This window comes from Borostomias antarcticus (assembly GCF_949987555.1).
Source record: "Borostomias antarcticus genome assembly, chromosome: 16".
Lineage (NCBI taxonomy): Eukaryota > Metazoa > Chordata > Actinopteri > Stomiiformes > Stomiidae > Borostomias > Borostomias antarcticus.
The window spans coordinates 18,107,677-18,123,066 of NC_140249.1; the positions used below are offsets into that span (position 1 = coordinate 18,107,677).

The 15,390-nt window shown below is 44.9% G+C and overlaps 1 protein-coding gene across 1 annotated transcript in view; it reads right to left on the reverse strand.

Moving 5' to 3' along the window:
- Nucleotides 1-2,473, reverse strand: part of coro2bb (coronin, actin binding protein, 2Bb) — a gene marked incomplete at both ends in the record, with an annotated part of 6,445 nt that extends 3,972 nt beyond the window's left edge. Inside the window, 2 exons of the mRNA XM_084450784.1 lie at nucleotides 385-501; nucleotides 2,273-2,473. Coding sequence (XP_084306910.1) covers nucleotides 385-501; nucleotides 2,273-2,473 — 318 coding nt within the window. The remainder of the gene's footprint in view (nucleotides 1-384; nucleotides 502-2,272) is intronic.
- Between the last annotated feature and the right edge of the window lie 12,917 nt (nucleotides 2,474-15,390).

A 15,390-nucleotide genomic window follows, 5' to 3' on the forward strand; every position in this document is an offset into this window, starting at 1 on the left:
CCAGTTAATACTACTAAAACATGACTGCTGTAAATGAAGCTGATATATTGTAAGTTAAAGACACCGCTTGGACTAGCTGACAGACACATTCAGACATGCACTTTTTTAGTTTATTTTACTTTTTTTTAACCAGATAAAAAACTCATTGAGATTAAAATCTCTTTTACAAGAGTGACCTGACCAAGAAGGACAGCATAAACACAACGTTTTTGACAACAACAAACATTAAAACATTCAGACACACAACACAGGTATTATAATGGCAACTTGAGTTGCCATCTCACACCATCATTCTGAGATGTAAAAACATGTTGTTCCATAGCTTGCTACAATCTTACTGGCAAATTCGGACCAATTTCCACCATCTTTTGATCTGTTACTCACAGAGCAGTCCTCGGAGCAGGAGGCTATGATGTTGTCTATGAATGGATTCCATTTGATGTCCAGTACACTGCCCTGGTGGCCGCATATTTTAGGGTGATGAGGGTCGATTCGCCCAGCCTGGAGGAGAAATCATAGAATCCACAAAAATATTCTGATGTCAGGACAGCAGTTGCTGCCGCAGGCTAAAAACTCACCTCTTCAAGAAGTATTACCAGGATCCTCCCTCTTAAGCACCTATTGTATTTTTAGTTTGCTATTCTTCACTTTGACTTCAGCACTAGATTATGCTCTTACTTGTTTTAGAAAGGAGATGCACTTGTGAGTTCTGGCAAGTAGTTAGTACACTGACTTTTCCTACATGAAATGCAATTACTGTAAGTCGCAAAAAAAAAAAGTGTCAGCTAAATGACTGTAATGTAAATGTAATGACTATGAGGAAGTCCTTGTTGTACTTTAGGAAATGTCTGGTCAGTGTTTGTACTGTACATTCCCCTGTGCCCACTGAGTGGTGCTGCTGTGCTGTGTTACAGATGAGACACCATCCTCTCATGTCAAAACCACTGCTTCAGGATCTCATAAATGGGTCATTTTACTGTATGCACATCAGTTGGTCTTCTTTTGACACAATTTCCAACTTGGAGAAGGGGGAAAAATTGTGTATACAAACAAACGCTTTATTTTGATGAATGAATGCCTCACTGTCACAGGCAACAATTGTGCTATCACCAGAAAATAGAGGCCATTGTCTATCACGTTGTCAGCTTTCTTTTGTTTTTTTGTGCCTGATACAGACACGAGAAAGAGAGAATTGTATAAGGAAAGGTCACATGTTTCAGACTGAGAAAACTCTTAACTCAAGGAACCCAATTCCATAGCCTTGCTGATGTGTTGGGTGGTGGGTATAGAGGTGATAATTGCATTTCCCTTTAACATAGGTCTAGCTGTAGGAGATTCACACAATAGCCAAAGTTTGGGTGTATGTATGCCTTGTTTAATTGAAAGACAGGACAGTAGGTGTTGTTTACAAAGATAGATGAAGCTGCCAAATGGGCTTCAAAATAAATGTTCACAAGGTAGTAATTAGGTAATAGTGAAAAAATGTGATTGCTTTCTGCCAGTAAAATGTTCGGCCTACGAAATTGGCGGTAGGCCTGCATGGCCGAATATGCGTAATGCGTACTCATGCATAATGTCTACTCTGCCCACATTGTGCCCCAGGCATACATTTCTGCATTTTAAAAGGATTCTTTCATCTTGAAATATAGCCACTATGCATTTTTGTACATCTTGTGAAATGTATCTTTCTTGTTGCAATTGTTGCTTTTGTTGCATTTGGGACAGGCCCAAAATAGCTTTTATCTTACCAGAGGCTGCTGAAGGTCTATAACTCCTCAGAGATACCAAAGCTTGTCACTAAGATATAAATGCTAAAACAGATTTAGTCTTCTATTTTCCAAGTTGTTGGATACGTTCAAATAATGGATCTGTAAGTCTAAACAAAATGACAGGCCAACACAAATTAGTCTACTGCTGAGATGGCTATTCATGCTGTGCTGTGTGAAATACCTTTCATCGTCAATGTATAGGTTGATATCAGCTAATTTGTTCTCATTTGTTATCCCTGGAAAGTGAAAAAGTCACACACAACAATACTGTATCACAAATTGGTCCCCTAAATGTTCTTAACATCCCCCTACCCTTTAGTGAACTGGACATTGTGACCCTCCAGGAACGTTCTGGGAATGTTACAAGGCACGTCCTTTACACCAGCGGGGACATTCTCAGAACGTTCTGGCAATGTAACAAATAATTGCTAGCTGGGTTCCATTCTTTTCTTTTCTCTATTGTGAGGGCAATGGTGACCCTCGCAGAACTGGAGGTCGTCTACCTTGTTGACAGGGATGACAAGAAAAGACCCTCCTCCCGCACTCTCTGTGACGATGGCGAGGAACTTGGCGTTGACAGCACAGAAGTGGTTGTCATGGACGTTTCTGGTGATGGAGATGCCATCGTAACACTGCTCCCGGTTGCCTGCTTTTCCATATACGTTCCTAAACTTTGAGCTCCTGTATGTCGGCCGCCATGACATCTGGGGGGGGGGGAAACACAGCAGAAGAGATTCACTGAAATATAACCCCTATAAGGCCAAGGCAGGAATTGGAGGGGAATGTTCTCCCTAAAACCCCCAAAATGTAATTAGTTGTGGCAGTTGAAGATCCCACAAGCACACGCACACCAGCAATTGAACTCTTGTATAACACTCACTTAGTCACTCACACACTTAACCGTGACAACGGTCTCTCCAAGTGTTTTTGTGCGTGGCTGTAAGCCAGCACACCTACTATAGCGTTGGTCCGGTTATCACTCCCTCCCTCCCTTACTCCATTACTCCGGACAATTTTGACCTGCATTTCTCTGCTGGCACCACAAGAGGCAGTAGTCCCAGCCAAGGCTCCGAACCGGTTCAAGGAACGGAAACGAAAACCGAAAACGAACGGTATTTTACGAGGAACAGAAACAGGAACGAAAACGAAATGGTCTTTAATTGTTCCAGAACAGAAACGTTAATTTGAAATCTTTAAAACCGGTTAATAACGTTTATTATATGTTATTAACTATATATAACTTAAAAAATGTTTTAAAAAAGAAGAAAGCTGAGCCTTTTATGGCCGAATAGGCTAAATTAAATGTATTAAATTTGTAGCCTACATCTTGTCCTGTTTTTGTAATGTAGCCTAGGCCCCTAAACCTGTTATTTCACAGTCAGGATCTTAAATGCTTGCTTAGCGAAATGAAGAGATTTAGATATTACAACAACACACCATAGCCTAGTTCAGACTCGATGTTTCTCAAACTCTGCAAGCTAAGATGCATGACTATTCTTGATGTTTCCCAACCACTCAGCGGCAGCCAATTTGCACGCGTTGCGCAGGGCTGTCACACACTCTCCTTTGTTTGCCAGTGCTAAACAGTAGTTCAGCCTGTTCTTACAGCTTATTACTTAGCAAGGATATCAATGTGATTTATTTTGTTTAATTGAATAAGAGTAGGCTAGCCTATAGCCTGTAATGTTTCAGTAGGCTAAAACTAGATTTCACATAAAGACCGCGGATGTCAGAGTGGGCAATAACGTTCGAAGGCAAATTTATTCCAACATTGGTCCACAAAGAATGATGCAAATACTAAAGTGAAAGAAATAATAGCCTACTGTGCAAATATAATGTTTTATATGGACCTGCGTGTCTGCAATAAAGTTCCTCTATCTTTCAGCGGAAGCCAATTTTCACTCGTTGCGCATCTCGCTCCAAGTATGGTTTGGCTATTTAAAACACGGAGTACTTTGTGACAGTTGCTTGGATGTATACTAGTATCTATACTAGGATGCATAAACCTATGTTTTGCGAATTTAATGGTCTGCCTCCTTCAGAGTTCTACTCGGCAATTAGGCTGTGAAAGCGAGCGCGCCTCTTGGAATAAGGCCACCACAACCCTAGACTTGTTGATTAGGTTATACCTTACAAGAAATACTGCAGGCCTATAGAGTCTTAATAGGCTAACACCCCCGGAACGGTGAACGGAACGTTATTTTTCGTTCTTAACCGGTTCAGGAACGCTATGTTGGTGGCGGAATACGAGAACGGAAACGTTAAATATGCTGGTTCTGCTCGGAGCGAACCGATTGAAAAATAATTTCGTTTTTAAGTCCTGGTCCCAGCACACCAAAATCAAGAAGGACACCAAAGTCAACCCGCTGATCTTCACTGCATGTAGAAGACACAACCAGAGTAGAGGTGAGAGCATCCTTTCACTCCAACCTTTACCCCTTGCCTTATACTGTACTGTAGGTCAAATCCTGTCCCAACCCCAACCCTTATTCTAACCCCAACCCACACTAGGGACTGGAAGAAGGACACCAAAACCAACCTGCCGATCTCCACTACAGAAGTAGAATAGTGGTCAGAGCATTGGACTCCCACCTGGGAGACCGGGGTTCAAGCGGCGTGGATGACTTTATGTTATCATCAGTGTAACTGCTTTAGCCACTTACCGCTACCATTACCACTTTTTATTGTGCTGGATTAGCATTGGAAGCATTGGAACTGATGTGTCCAGGCGACAAGACCTATCTTAATTTATCAGACATTATTTCATGTAATTTCAACTCACAGCTATTTCAGTGGCATGACTAGCTTCCGTCCTACCAGTCCTGAACAGAAACAAGCCAGCCTCGCACAAAAGCCAGGTTGGACCTGGCCTGATTCAACGTTGAGCAGATTTAGCGTGAGTGGGGACAGGCGGCCTAGCCCTTTGGCTGCCCTCCCGGGCTGTCAGGCTGACCGTGATTGAAAGGGAACTGACCTGAGAGGGCTGCTGGTCTTTGTGCCGTGGCGCCGCACGCCGGTTAGAGACACACAAGCCCGGGTGTAATGAGCAGACGGATGTAAAGCCTGCAGATAGACAGGGTCATCTGGTGAAAGGACAGGACTCGCAGCTTATTCAAGGCTGGTAGCATCATACTGGGAGTCAGCGCTTGCCCTATCAACATCAATTAGGCTCCGCCCCAGCTGAGGCTTGCTTTCACGATTTACCGCTCAAACTTGAGGGTGTGGTCCATAAGGAGGGAAGAGTGGCGTGTTGGCGGGCTGGTGTAGCTGAGGGTTGAGGGGAGGCAGGGGGTGATGGCTGACGATTTTCTCTGACCTCTGACCTTTCATCTTTGTCCTACATTCAGGCTGTGTACGCGCCCGGTCATCACACACGTTCGATCTCAGATTGTTTTGAGATTTCATCGGAACTCTAGGGATGACCACTGGTTGGAAAGCCGGTGCGCTAATTCTGTGACCCCAACTTATAGGGGTGCAAGAGCCCTTTTTTTGTTTCTCTTCCCAATCACACGACATCAGAGCTTACTGGTGTACTAGCGGAGGTTTTGACTTTTGAAGAAGCTGGGAAAAGTGTCAGGGAGAAGAGCAGCGGGCAGGGCTCGGCTTTGCCACCCGCAGAATGTCGTGACACATTTCAAATAGTCACTTTCTTACTTCAGGCTATTTTTCATAGCCAGTCTGCTGGCTGTTTTTTTCCACTGAGAGGATTCCAAGGATAAAATGTAGCCTAGTGAGGGAGGGCATATCGTGGTTTTTCCCACTGTCCGAAAGGATCTTATAGAGAACACCAACAAAAATAGCCCTACTAAAATGCTCTCACAATTATTTTCAGTTTAAAAATACCATGAAAGTTAGTATTCGCAACTTTCACTACAGTCGACTGTGGACTTAGATGTTATCGACTGGTGACTTTTGTAGACTACACAATAACACAGACTGACCAACATCATTTAGTACCTGCAAGGAGTTCATAGATTTCCTGTCACTTTTTTGGCCCTAAGCAAACACCATTTCCTCTTCCTGATGGTAATGTTTTACTTCTTCTCTGTAAGTTCCAGAAATAACCTCCATTAAAGGCCATGAACCTCATCCCCTCCTCATCCCCTCTGTGCAGAGACAAGCCTCTATTTCCCCACCTGAGTCTAATGGCTTCATTTTCTACTGAGACCATTGCATCAGAAATGCTAAATTAGCCACCAGGAAACACATGTAGAAGACACTCGCAATGCAGTTGGTTATTTATAAATCTTTACTTGTATTGTACCCATATTACATGTTCTTATTACTGTAGTTACATGGCCTTATTTGCTTTGGCATGTCTCTATTGCGTTAAATAGCCCACTGCACCTCCCACCTCATGTCTCTAGGTAGCAATTAGAGCGAGCTGAAGCCCATTCACACTCAAACAGCTCCATGTGCTCCACCAGCTGCCTATTGTTCTCTGTGAAATCTTGTTCTCATTGTGAGGAAGATGTTGTCTGCACTAACGGGCGTTACCATAGATACCGTAGTGAGGATTTCCTCGGAGGAAGTCACGTTCAGACAATTAGGGAGATGAGTCCCTCAAGCAGAAGTGTGCTTGTTTTTTTTATAGTGTGTTTGGTGGAGTTATTAAAATGCCAGTGGGCTGATTGGTGCAGCCAAGTCAACACAGTTAGAGGTGATATATGCACATGTGAACATACAGAGACATCCTTTCTGCTCTGCAACTCTTCTTCCATATGTGGAGTCAAACTTTATCAGGAGTGTTTCATCACTATCACCCCATTGTTCTGTACCAACATAGCGGCTATCAACTATTGAGTTGACAGGTGCAGTTGGTAGTTTAGTATAGCCTGACCATCTGTTGGACAGTTCATTCATGGAGGCCTGTCCGATTATAGCTCATCCAATGACCACTGCTGTCAAACAATGAATGCTGATGTTAAGGCACCTGGACATTTGTGCCGAGCATGGCTGTCAGAAATTCAACCTACAGAGCACTAATGTCTCCTCAATGTGTGACACTGCTGTAATCGGTTTCCCCAGGGCCCGAGTGCTGGGAGGTGCAGAAAAGCCCTTCACGTCAGCAGCTGTGCACGACCGTACGTTACCGGCTCGCCCACAGCGGGGCCTGCTGCCGTAGCAGCGCTCGTAAGGAGCTTAATATATTTATAGCTGAGAGATTATTCTGATCTCTATGAGATTGCATTGGCTCATCCATATGCACACAAACATACTGTGTCACGCCACCACAGGGCATGAAGCTGTTGACAATGATGATGATGATGGTGACAAAGGATGAGTTTGTGGGGAGAGAGGAGACAGGGATGTTTTGCAGATGTAGATTCATGGTTTATCACTTAGCGGAGGGAGACATTTTGACCGATTGGTCTAGTGGCGGTTCTGCAGTGAACACAGACCCTCTTTAGAGCAAGGACCACAAACGCATAGTACACAGTTAGAACAGTCTGAACACTACAGTCTGAACACTCCACAGAGCACTAGGATGCCGAGCTCGGTCACATGTGTGTGCTGTGAAGTGAAACAATGAATAACGAGTGTATGTATAGAATAACTCTGACTTTGTGTTTTAGACGGCGGAAAAAATAGCAAATCCATGTGGGTTAAGACCCATTTCTTTCAGGCTGAAACAGACCGCGCTATAATGAATGTAGTGATAATCAACACTGCCATGGAGCATACAGTAACACAAACATACAGACATTTCAACACGCCTGCATACCACGGCAATCAACCCCCTTCAACCAGAATGTGTTTAAACACTCACGACCAGCCCCGTACGACAAATCGGATCCGTTTGAAGCCCCCAATCAGCGAGGGAATCGTTTTCCTTTGAGGGCCCCTCATATCCCCCCTCAGAATAGTCGTCCGACCCCCCCCCCCCCACCTCCTTCATCTCTCCTCAGGCTCCCTCACGGCTGCTCAAATGTGTCTTTAATGGACGCCGTCCTGCTCCTTCTCCACCTGCGGTTCACCTGGTGTAAAGCGAGACGACGCATGTTCCGGCGATCCCTGCTCCTGACCCTTTGTGAAGACCCAGCTGTTCGCCGGTCATCGGTACGGCGAGGTTGTTTGGATAGCTCGGAGATGGTTTGGGTAGACTTGACCCCCACACTCGGGGAGACTCAGTTTTGGGTAGAGGGGTAGAGGGGCCTCCGCCAGGCTCCTAGGGACCAGCTGAAACCTTAGGTTCATAGTAAAATAAATGACTTAGGGTTGATTCATTGTACTATCTCGTTAGTGAAATATGTAGTTCTTATTGACGGTTATTTATCTATTGCATTGACTGTGCAAGGTAAAACATATTTAGTGGACTTGAAATACTGGGGCGATTGTGCAGTGATGAACACTAACGCCCCGGCCACACCAACTGCGTGACTGCGTTGAACGTATCGCAACCGCCCTCTATACTTGAACGCAGCATACGTCACTATTTGAATGCAGCTCTTGGACCAGACGATGGTACTCTCCGGCTTCTTTACGGGCAGTGATATACGGCTGGACCCACACAGACCGCCGGCGCTTTGGCGGTGGCTGGTCGTCTAGCATCGCTATCTTCAGCACGCTCTTCAGAACTGGTCTCATTGTTGAAAGATGTGAGAACCGGCTCTGTTGTGTCTATTTATATTAGTATTAACTCCCTCCACAATTCGAATATAGGCGGGAGACAACATAATAGGCTGCCGATGCAGTTTTTAGATCAGTATTTGACACATTTTTAAATAAATATTTTATATATAGCCTTATAGTCGTATATGATATATATATATACAGCCTATGGTGTACGTGATGCTATATAGCCCAAAAAGTGATTCAATTCTCGCTCACAATAGGGCAACCATAGAGGTAAACGTTACCAGTTAGCTACGAGATCGTGAGATTTTTCGAAATTGAATTTCTGCCTCACGTATCAACACAAAACTGCATTTGTAGTTCTGTGTCGTTATAACTAAGATATCTGTAGGAAGAAATAATTTTTCCATGGACATATTTAGCCAATATTTGATTTATAAACTCCCTCGCTCTGCCCCGCTTGGACGTCCGCCATGACACCTGTCCTGAAATGTTCGCCTGGCCAGTGATTCTATGATACTTCCGGCCAGATCTATGCAGTGGATTTGATGCAAGCGTTCGATAAATCCAACGCTTGCGTGATCCGAAATGCAGCGCATACGCTTCGGAACGCAACCCTGTTGGGAAAACGCAGCGTTACATTGGAAATGACTGGAACTTCCGGTGCAACACAACGCAGTCACGCAGTTGGTGTGGCCGGGGCGTTAGTATCCATGCACTTCACCTACTCACAATCACCCTATTATTCTTGCACACCTGTAGCTGCCATGCGCAGCCATTTGGTTGAGGTTTATACTGCAGCGTGAGTCAGGTGGGCTCAGCGTATTTCCTGGTGGATGTCATTCCATTGTTGACGATTTATTTTCTCGGTGGACAATAGGCTTTCTAGTTACATGTGTTTCCTCCTCTCTTCCCCAGCTGCTAGACCTGACCGTCCACTCGTTGACCACAGGGGAGAGTTGGACACAATGGCCAGGCAATGTCCCCCCAGATCTCCTGTGAACACTGGGCCAAGGTACAGTAAGGATTCCAAATTACTTCACATACAAAAGGTACTCTCAGCTGTGTGTGTGTGTGTGTGTGTGTGTGTGTGTGTGTGTGTGTGTGTGTGTGTGTGCGCGCGCGCCAGGCCTCCAACACAAACGTAAGCAATGGAGCAAATACATTCTGTAGCATTCACACATGCATACTGTATCTGTCTAGTCTAGCACTTGATTTCTATATGTATGCCAATACTTGGGGAATGAATACTCAACTCCATATCCCATAGTGCACTCTGTGTGACTGAATAGGAGTCACCTATATTACACAATGTAAATTTTTGGCTTCTAAACACCTGTTTTGAATATTATAGATTGCTTTTCCAATTTTCTCAAGAGATTATAGGATTAAAATCCCTGTCTCATAATCAGAGATTTGTTTCATCGTTGGGGTTTCAGCATTTTCGATTTCGGTCAGCATTTGTGCCGGTTTGCTCCCTCAGCACACACAAGTGTGTGTGTGAGTGTGTTCTCTCTTGGTGTCTGTACCTCCCACTGTGTCTCTTCCCTGTGACAGTGTGTTCCCTGTCATCCACACTCGAGATCTTCAAGGTCATGCTGTCCCGAGAGCTGGCTGCTGCTCTGTTTGTGTTTACGGTAGCGGTCAGCATGTCTCCCTCTGTCCAGTCCGGCCAGCCCCCCCCCCCCCCCCCCCCCCCCCCCCGAGACAGATCTCTTTCTGTCTCTTCCAGTGAAACAGGCCCAGGACAGCGCTGGTTACAGACAGACCTCTCTGACCCCGAGGGCTGAGCACCTGCTACAGCCCGGCAGCCACGTCTCCCTGTCCCATCTCACGTTTCCTTTCTCTCTCTCTCTCTCTCTCTCTCTCTCTCTCTTTCTTTCTCTCTCTCTCTTTCTCTCTCTCTCTCTCTCTCCCCAACTCTCTCTCTTCCACCTTCTTCCTCTGTCTATTTTTGCCTCTCTATGTATGCACACTATCCCACACCCCTTCAGTACAGTACAGTACTGTATCTCCCCTACTGTGCGTGTGTGTGTGTGTGTGCGTGTTGTCGTTATAATGCACACAGCAGATGGGCTTTGTGCTAACTTCCCGGTGAAAATCCTGTCCTGCTGATTGATAAAGAAGAGGTTCAGCCAGCTGTTGGCTACTGTTTGCTAACTAATCCACATCATTTGGACACAAACAAACCCTCAGCTCTTCATCTTAAATCAAAACTTGATCCCCTCGACCAAATCTAAACCAGATAGGCTTGTTCTTAGGTTTGTCTTAGATTTACTTGACTTCAGTAGTCTTAGCAGCTCAATTCACTCTTGGCTTATACAGTACGCAACTGATACTGCCTGGCAAATCTAAAAAGTAATTCACAAATCAATGTAATCCTTCAAGATTATAGTAACACAACTGTCTCTCCAGCCCGGGGCCGTTCGTTGGTGGAAGTAATACATGTAAACACCAGTCTTTTGAAACCCCGCTGAACCTGGTGCTAGTAACAGGCCTGAAACTATATCTCTCTGTTCTCCACCTGTCAGTGCTGGACCACAAAACACTTCGCAACGATAGAGTTTCCAACTGAACCCCCTGAGGGAAACGGTCTGCTTCTTCTCACATCCCCAAAGCACCAGCCCCTCACATACTACAGAAACAGTCTTTGGCTGAAACAAGTTTTTTCCCATCTCTTCTGTCTTTAACTCCACCACTTCTAGAAATACTGTAGACCAGCATCCGGCGGTCTGCTTACCTTCGTTAGTCATACAGCGAGGACGCGTGGGTCTTCCTCCACCTCCGTGCTCCTCTCGCACAGGTGCCTCCTTCACTCTGACAGATCCTTCAGCCTCACAATAAGAGAGAGAGGGGAGAGAGAAGAGAGAGAGAGAGAGAGAGAGAGAGGGAGAAAAGAGAGGGAGGGAGTGAAGTTGCTCTCTCTCTCTCACACTGTTTGAGAGGAGTCAATCGCTGCTGCTGCTGCTGCTGATGCTAGCGCTAGTCTGATGCTAGCGCTAGTCTGGTGGGCTGCAGTCAGACAGGATCACACGTGGTCCCTACAACAGGAAGAGCTCCTCCTTCTCCTCCTCCCCTCCCTCATCCCTCCATCCTAATCTCCCCTCTCCCTCTCTGTCTCTCTCTCTCTCACCCCCCCCCCCCTCTCTCTCTCTCTCCCATGGGCCACACTGGGCTGTACAGGCCGGGTACAGGGAGAGACTGTGTCAGAGATGGAGAAGAGAAGAAGAGATGAGAGGAGGAGAGAATTAGAGAAAGAAATCCAATATTGACAGAGAAGATGAGAGAGGAGGCAAAAGAAGAGGAGAGAGCAACCACCAGGAAAGAGAGAGACAGAGAGAGAGAAAGAGTGAGAGACAACAGACATGAAAGAATGTGTACAGTTGAATGGTGACTATTTGTTGGGAGTGTTTGTGAGTATAGCTCACAGGCCCAGTGGTGGACTTGTGTTCAGGTTTCTATTGGCATAGCAGTGATTCCCACAGTGCTTGTGTTCCTGCGCCTAGAGATGAGTGTGGCAGCAGACATACACAAACTTATATCTCACACACCAGGAGACGCACTTTGATGTTGTTCTGAGTTGATTATTACACACGCTGTTATAGAAGCTGTTCCTCCGTGCGCAGGTCTTACGCTGCCATCTTGTGGTCATTTTCTGAATAAAGGAAACTGTGAAAGGGGGTGACAATGAAATGAGGGGTATGAACTGCAATAATACTGCGGTCCACATGGGGGCTCTAGTGTCACTCTCTAGCTCTCTTGCTCCCTCTCTCCCCCCTCCCTCTCTCTCTCCCTGTGTCACTTTCATGACTAAACTGGAAAAAAGCCCTGGACGTTTCTTTGATAAAATGCAGCACAGAGGCACATGTGGTAGCAGTTAGGGATCATCTCTTGTTAATGTAAAAGCAAGGAAAACATTCAAAGGTTGTGTATATTAACCTAGCTCCTGGCCTGCCACAAAAATATTATATTAGCAACAGTTATTTAGGAAACATTTTATTTTTATTTTAGGCCAAGTTATTGATATTGAAAAGGCAAACCATAGATAACTTTCACCATGAGAGAGTGGGACTAGTGGTTCAGACATAAAGACTGTCATGTTCAGAGTGTGGGACTAGTGGTTCAGACATAAAGACTCATGTTGAGAGAGTGGGACTTATAGTTCAGACATAAAGACTGTCAGGTTCAGAGTGTGGGACTTGTAGTTCAGACATAAAGACTGTCAGGTTCAGAGTGTGGGACTAGTGGTTCTGACATAAAGACTGTCAGGTTCAGAGTGTGGGACTTGTAGTTCAGACATAAAGACTGTCAGGTTCAGAGTGTGGGACTTGTAGTTCAGACATAAAGACTGTCAGGTTCAGAGTGTGGGACTTGTAGTTCTGACATAAAGACTGTCAGGTTCAGAGTGTGGGACTTGTAGTTCAGACATAAAGACTGTCAGGTTCAGAGTGTGGGACTTGTAGTTCAGACATAAAGACTGTCAGGTTGAGAGTGTGGGACTTGTAGTTCAGACATAAAGACTGTCAGGTTGAGAGTGTGGGACTTGTAGTTCAGACATAAAGACTGTCAGGTTCAGAGTGTGGGACTTGTAGTTCAGACATAAAGACTGTCAGGTTCAGAGTGTGGGACTTGTAGTTCAGACATAAAGACTGTCAGGTTCAGAGTGTGGGACTTGTAGTTCAGACATAAAGACTGTCAGGTTGAGAGTGTGGGACTTGTAGTTCAGACATAAAGACTGTCAGGTTCAGAGTGTGGGACTAGTGGTTCTGACATAAAGACTGTCAGGTTCAGAGTGTGGGACTTGTAGTTCAGACATAAAGACTGTCAGGTTCAGAGTGTGGGACTTGTAGTTCAGACATAAAGACTGTCAGGTTGAGAGTGTGGGACTTGTAGTTCAGACATAAAGACTGTCAGGTTCAGAGTGTGGGACTTGTAGTTCAGACATAAAGACTGTCAGGTTGAGAGTGTGGGACTTGTAGTTCTGCAGCCTGCAGACAGAGGTGGTTACTCTTCTCCAGAAGAGGACGCTCTTATTAGGAGCAGCTAGTGTGTGGGGAGCTCTGGATTTAGATTACTGATGAGTTTCCAGAGTGTCTGGATTGAGATTAGTTTACTGTATGTATTGTGTTCCATGCATACAGTACATGTGAATTAGTCTTCCCTCTTTAGTTTCTCAGATGATTGACTAGATTAAAATAGGTCATTATCTAGTTGTAATGAGGTGGAAATTCATATACTTCATTTTTCATGGTGGCACCACTGTGAGACATTGCCTGGTCGGGCTCACATGCCAGAGGAGCCGATGGCGGCCAATCCCCCCCAACACCGCTCTCTAAAGAGCATCAGGAGATATCCGACCCGTCACCATGAGTCTGGATCAGCCTCCTGGCTGAACACTCCCTGGCCACAACGCCAGCTGTTGGGACGGGAAGGACATGGCCCTAGCCAGCATTACTTAACGCGTCCTATTTCAGAGTGTTTGGTTCAGGTTACCACTCTGTCCTGGTTGTTTTTCATGGAGAAGAGTCATTTGACTAGCCCTCTGTGACATTCGTTAAAGGTATTTTTAGTTTATACTTGAAGGCAGTAAATAATGACCTCAGCCCAATTAGTAAGATGGTACAGTCCAAACCCTTAGCTTTGGCCGTGATGTCTTCACAGAAACTTTTATGTCTGTTTTTCTTCTCTAGAATACAAAAATGACGTTCACCAAGCCAAGCGCTTTGTGATTCATTTAGGTTTATCCTGGCTTTTGAGTTAATGTAGTATATCTGAATACAGTGACAGGCAAAAGCATCAGTGTGGGTGTAATGTAACATCCAATAGCTACAGTACTATAGGGGGTTTTATTTTTTCCACGATAAGACATCCTATTTCATTATCGTGTCCCGTTTCGTTAAATCAGTCTGCTCTCCTGTGCTATCTGTGCATGGGGTGCTCTCAGAAATGTGTTTTTCTCATTCATCCAGTAGCCGTTAGTCAATACCTAGTCTCATCCGTATGGATGGCCTTATCTCACTCCTGCTGGCTCCGAGCCGGGCGTCTGAGAGGAAAGCTCTAATGCTGTGTGTTCAGGTTCAGACAGGAAGTGCTCTCATTCCTCCATCGCTCAGTCTCACGGCTTCACCAGGCCCGGCCTGTCACGTCTGTTGGAACTCTAAAATAAAAAATACCACATTTTTCATTTGGCAATCCTGGTGAAATGACACACAACTAATCTCCGTTCTAAAATGGAAACCATATGGAGAGACATGACTGTCTCATGGTTGCATTCTATTGGATGGCATTGGGCAGGGACAGATTGTTGGCCATGCAGGTAAGATAAGGTAAAAACATTAATGGTGGACAAATAGACAAACAGTAGGCCAAGTAGATGATGAATCAAAAGAGGAAACTAGGTGGTAGATGACCACGGATGATGGATGATTTCTTATTTACTGTGGATGATTCCTTATACAAAACCACAGCCATTCTTGTGACAGAACAGTAGTTGAAGATCAGTTCAAAATGAATGAGTAATGATGTGAGTTTGAGCAGACTTGGTTAGCAGGGCATGGTGCTGTCATGGGCCAAATGTTTTAGTTTAAATGCTCGGTGATATGTTCCACTCCCATTTGGCTCTAAGTCTATGGATTTCCACAAATATGTCCAAGAGAATGACGCAAGTTCCCCTCTTTTCCATTTATTCTCAATGGTCACTCTTGCGACCTTTTCGGAACGCTATGACGATTTGGAGCCTGAGCAGGTGTCAGACTGAGAATGTTGACAATAGCTCTCAAATGAAATCATGATGGTGACTCAAGAATAGGTTATGTCTGTTAAACCAGTTAAGCTATGTGTCAACACTGAGCTTATCAGAAGCTCTCTGGCTGTCTCTGAACTGTATTTACAACTTCAAGGCCATCTTTAGTATAATTCAAACCTGTTCCACTTGTTTTATGCTTTGTTCAGAGTATTCTTATACATGTGATATATTATGTATTATTAACTGTGTCGTATAATCACATATGGGATGGGCCACTTTGGGTGGCACGACACGCAACTA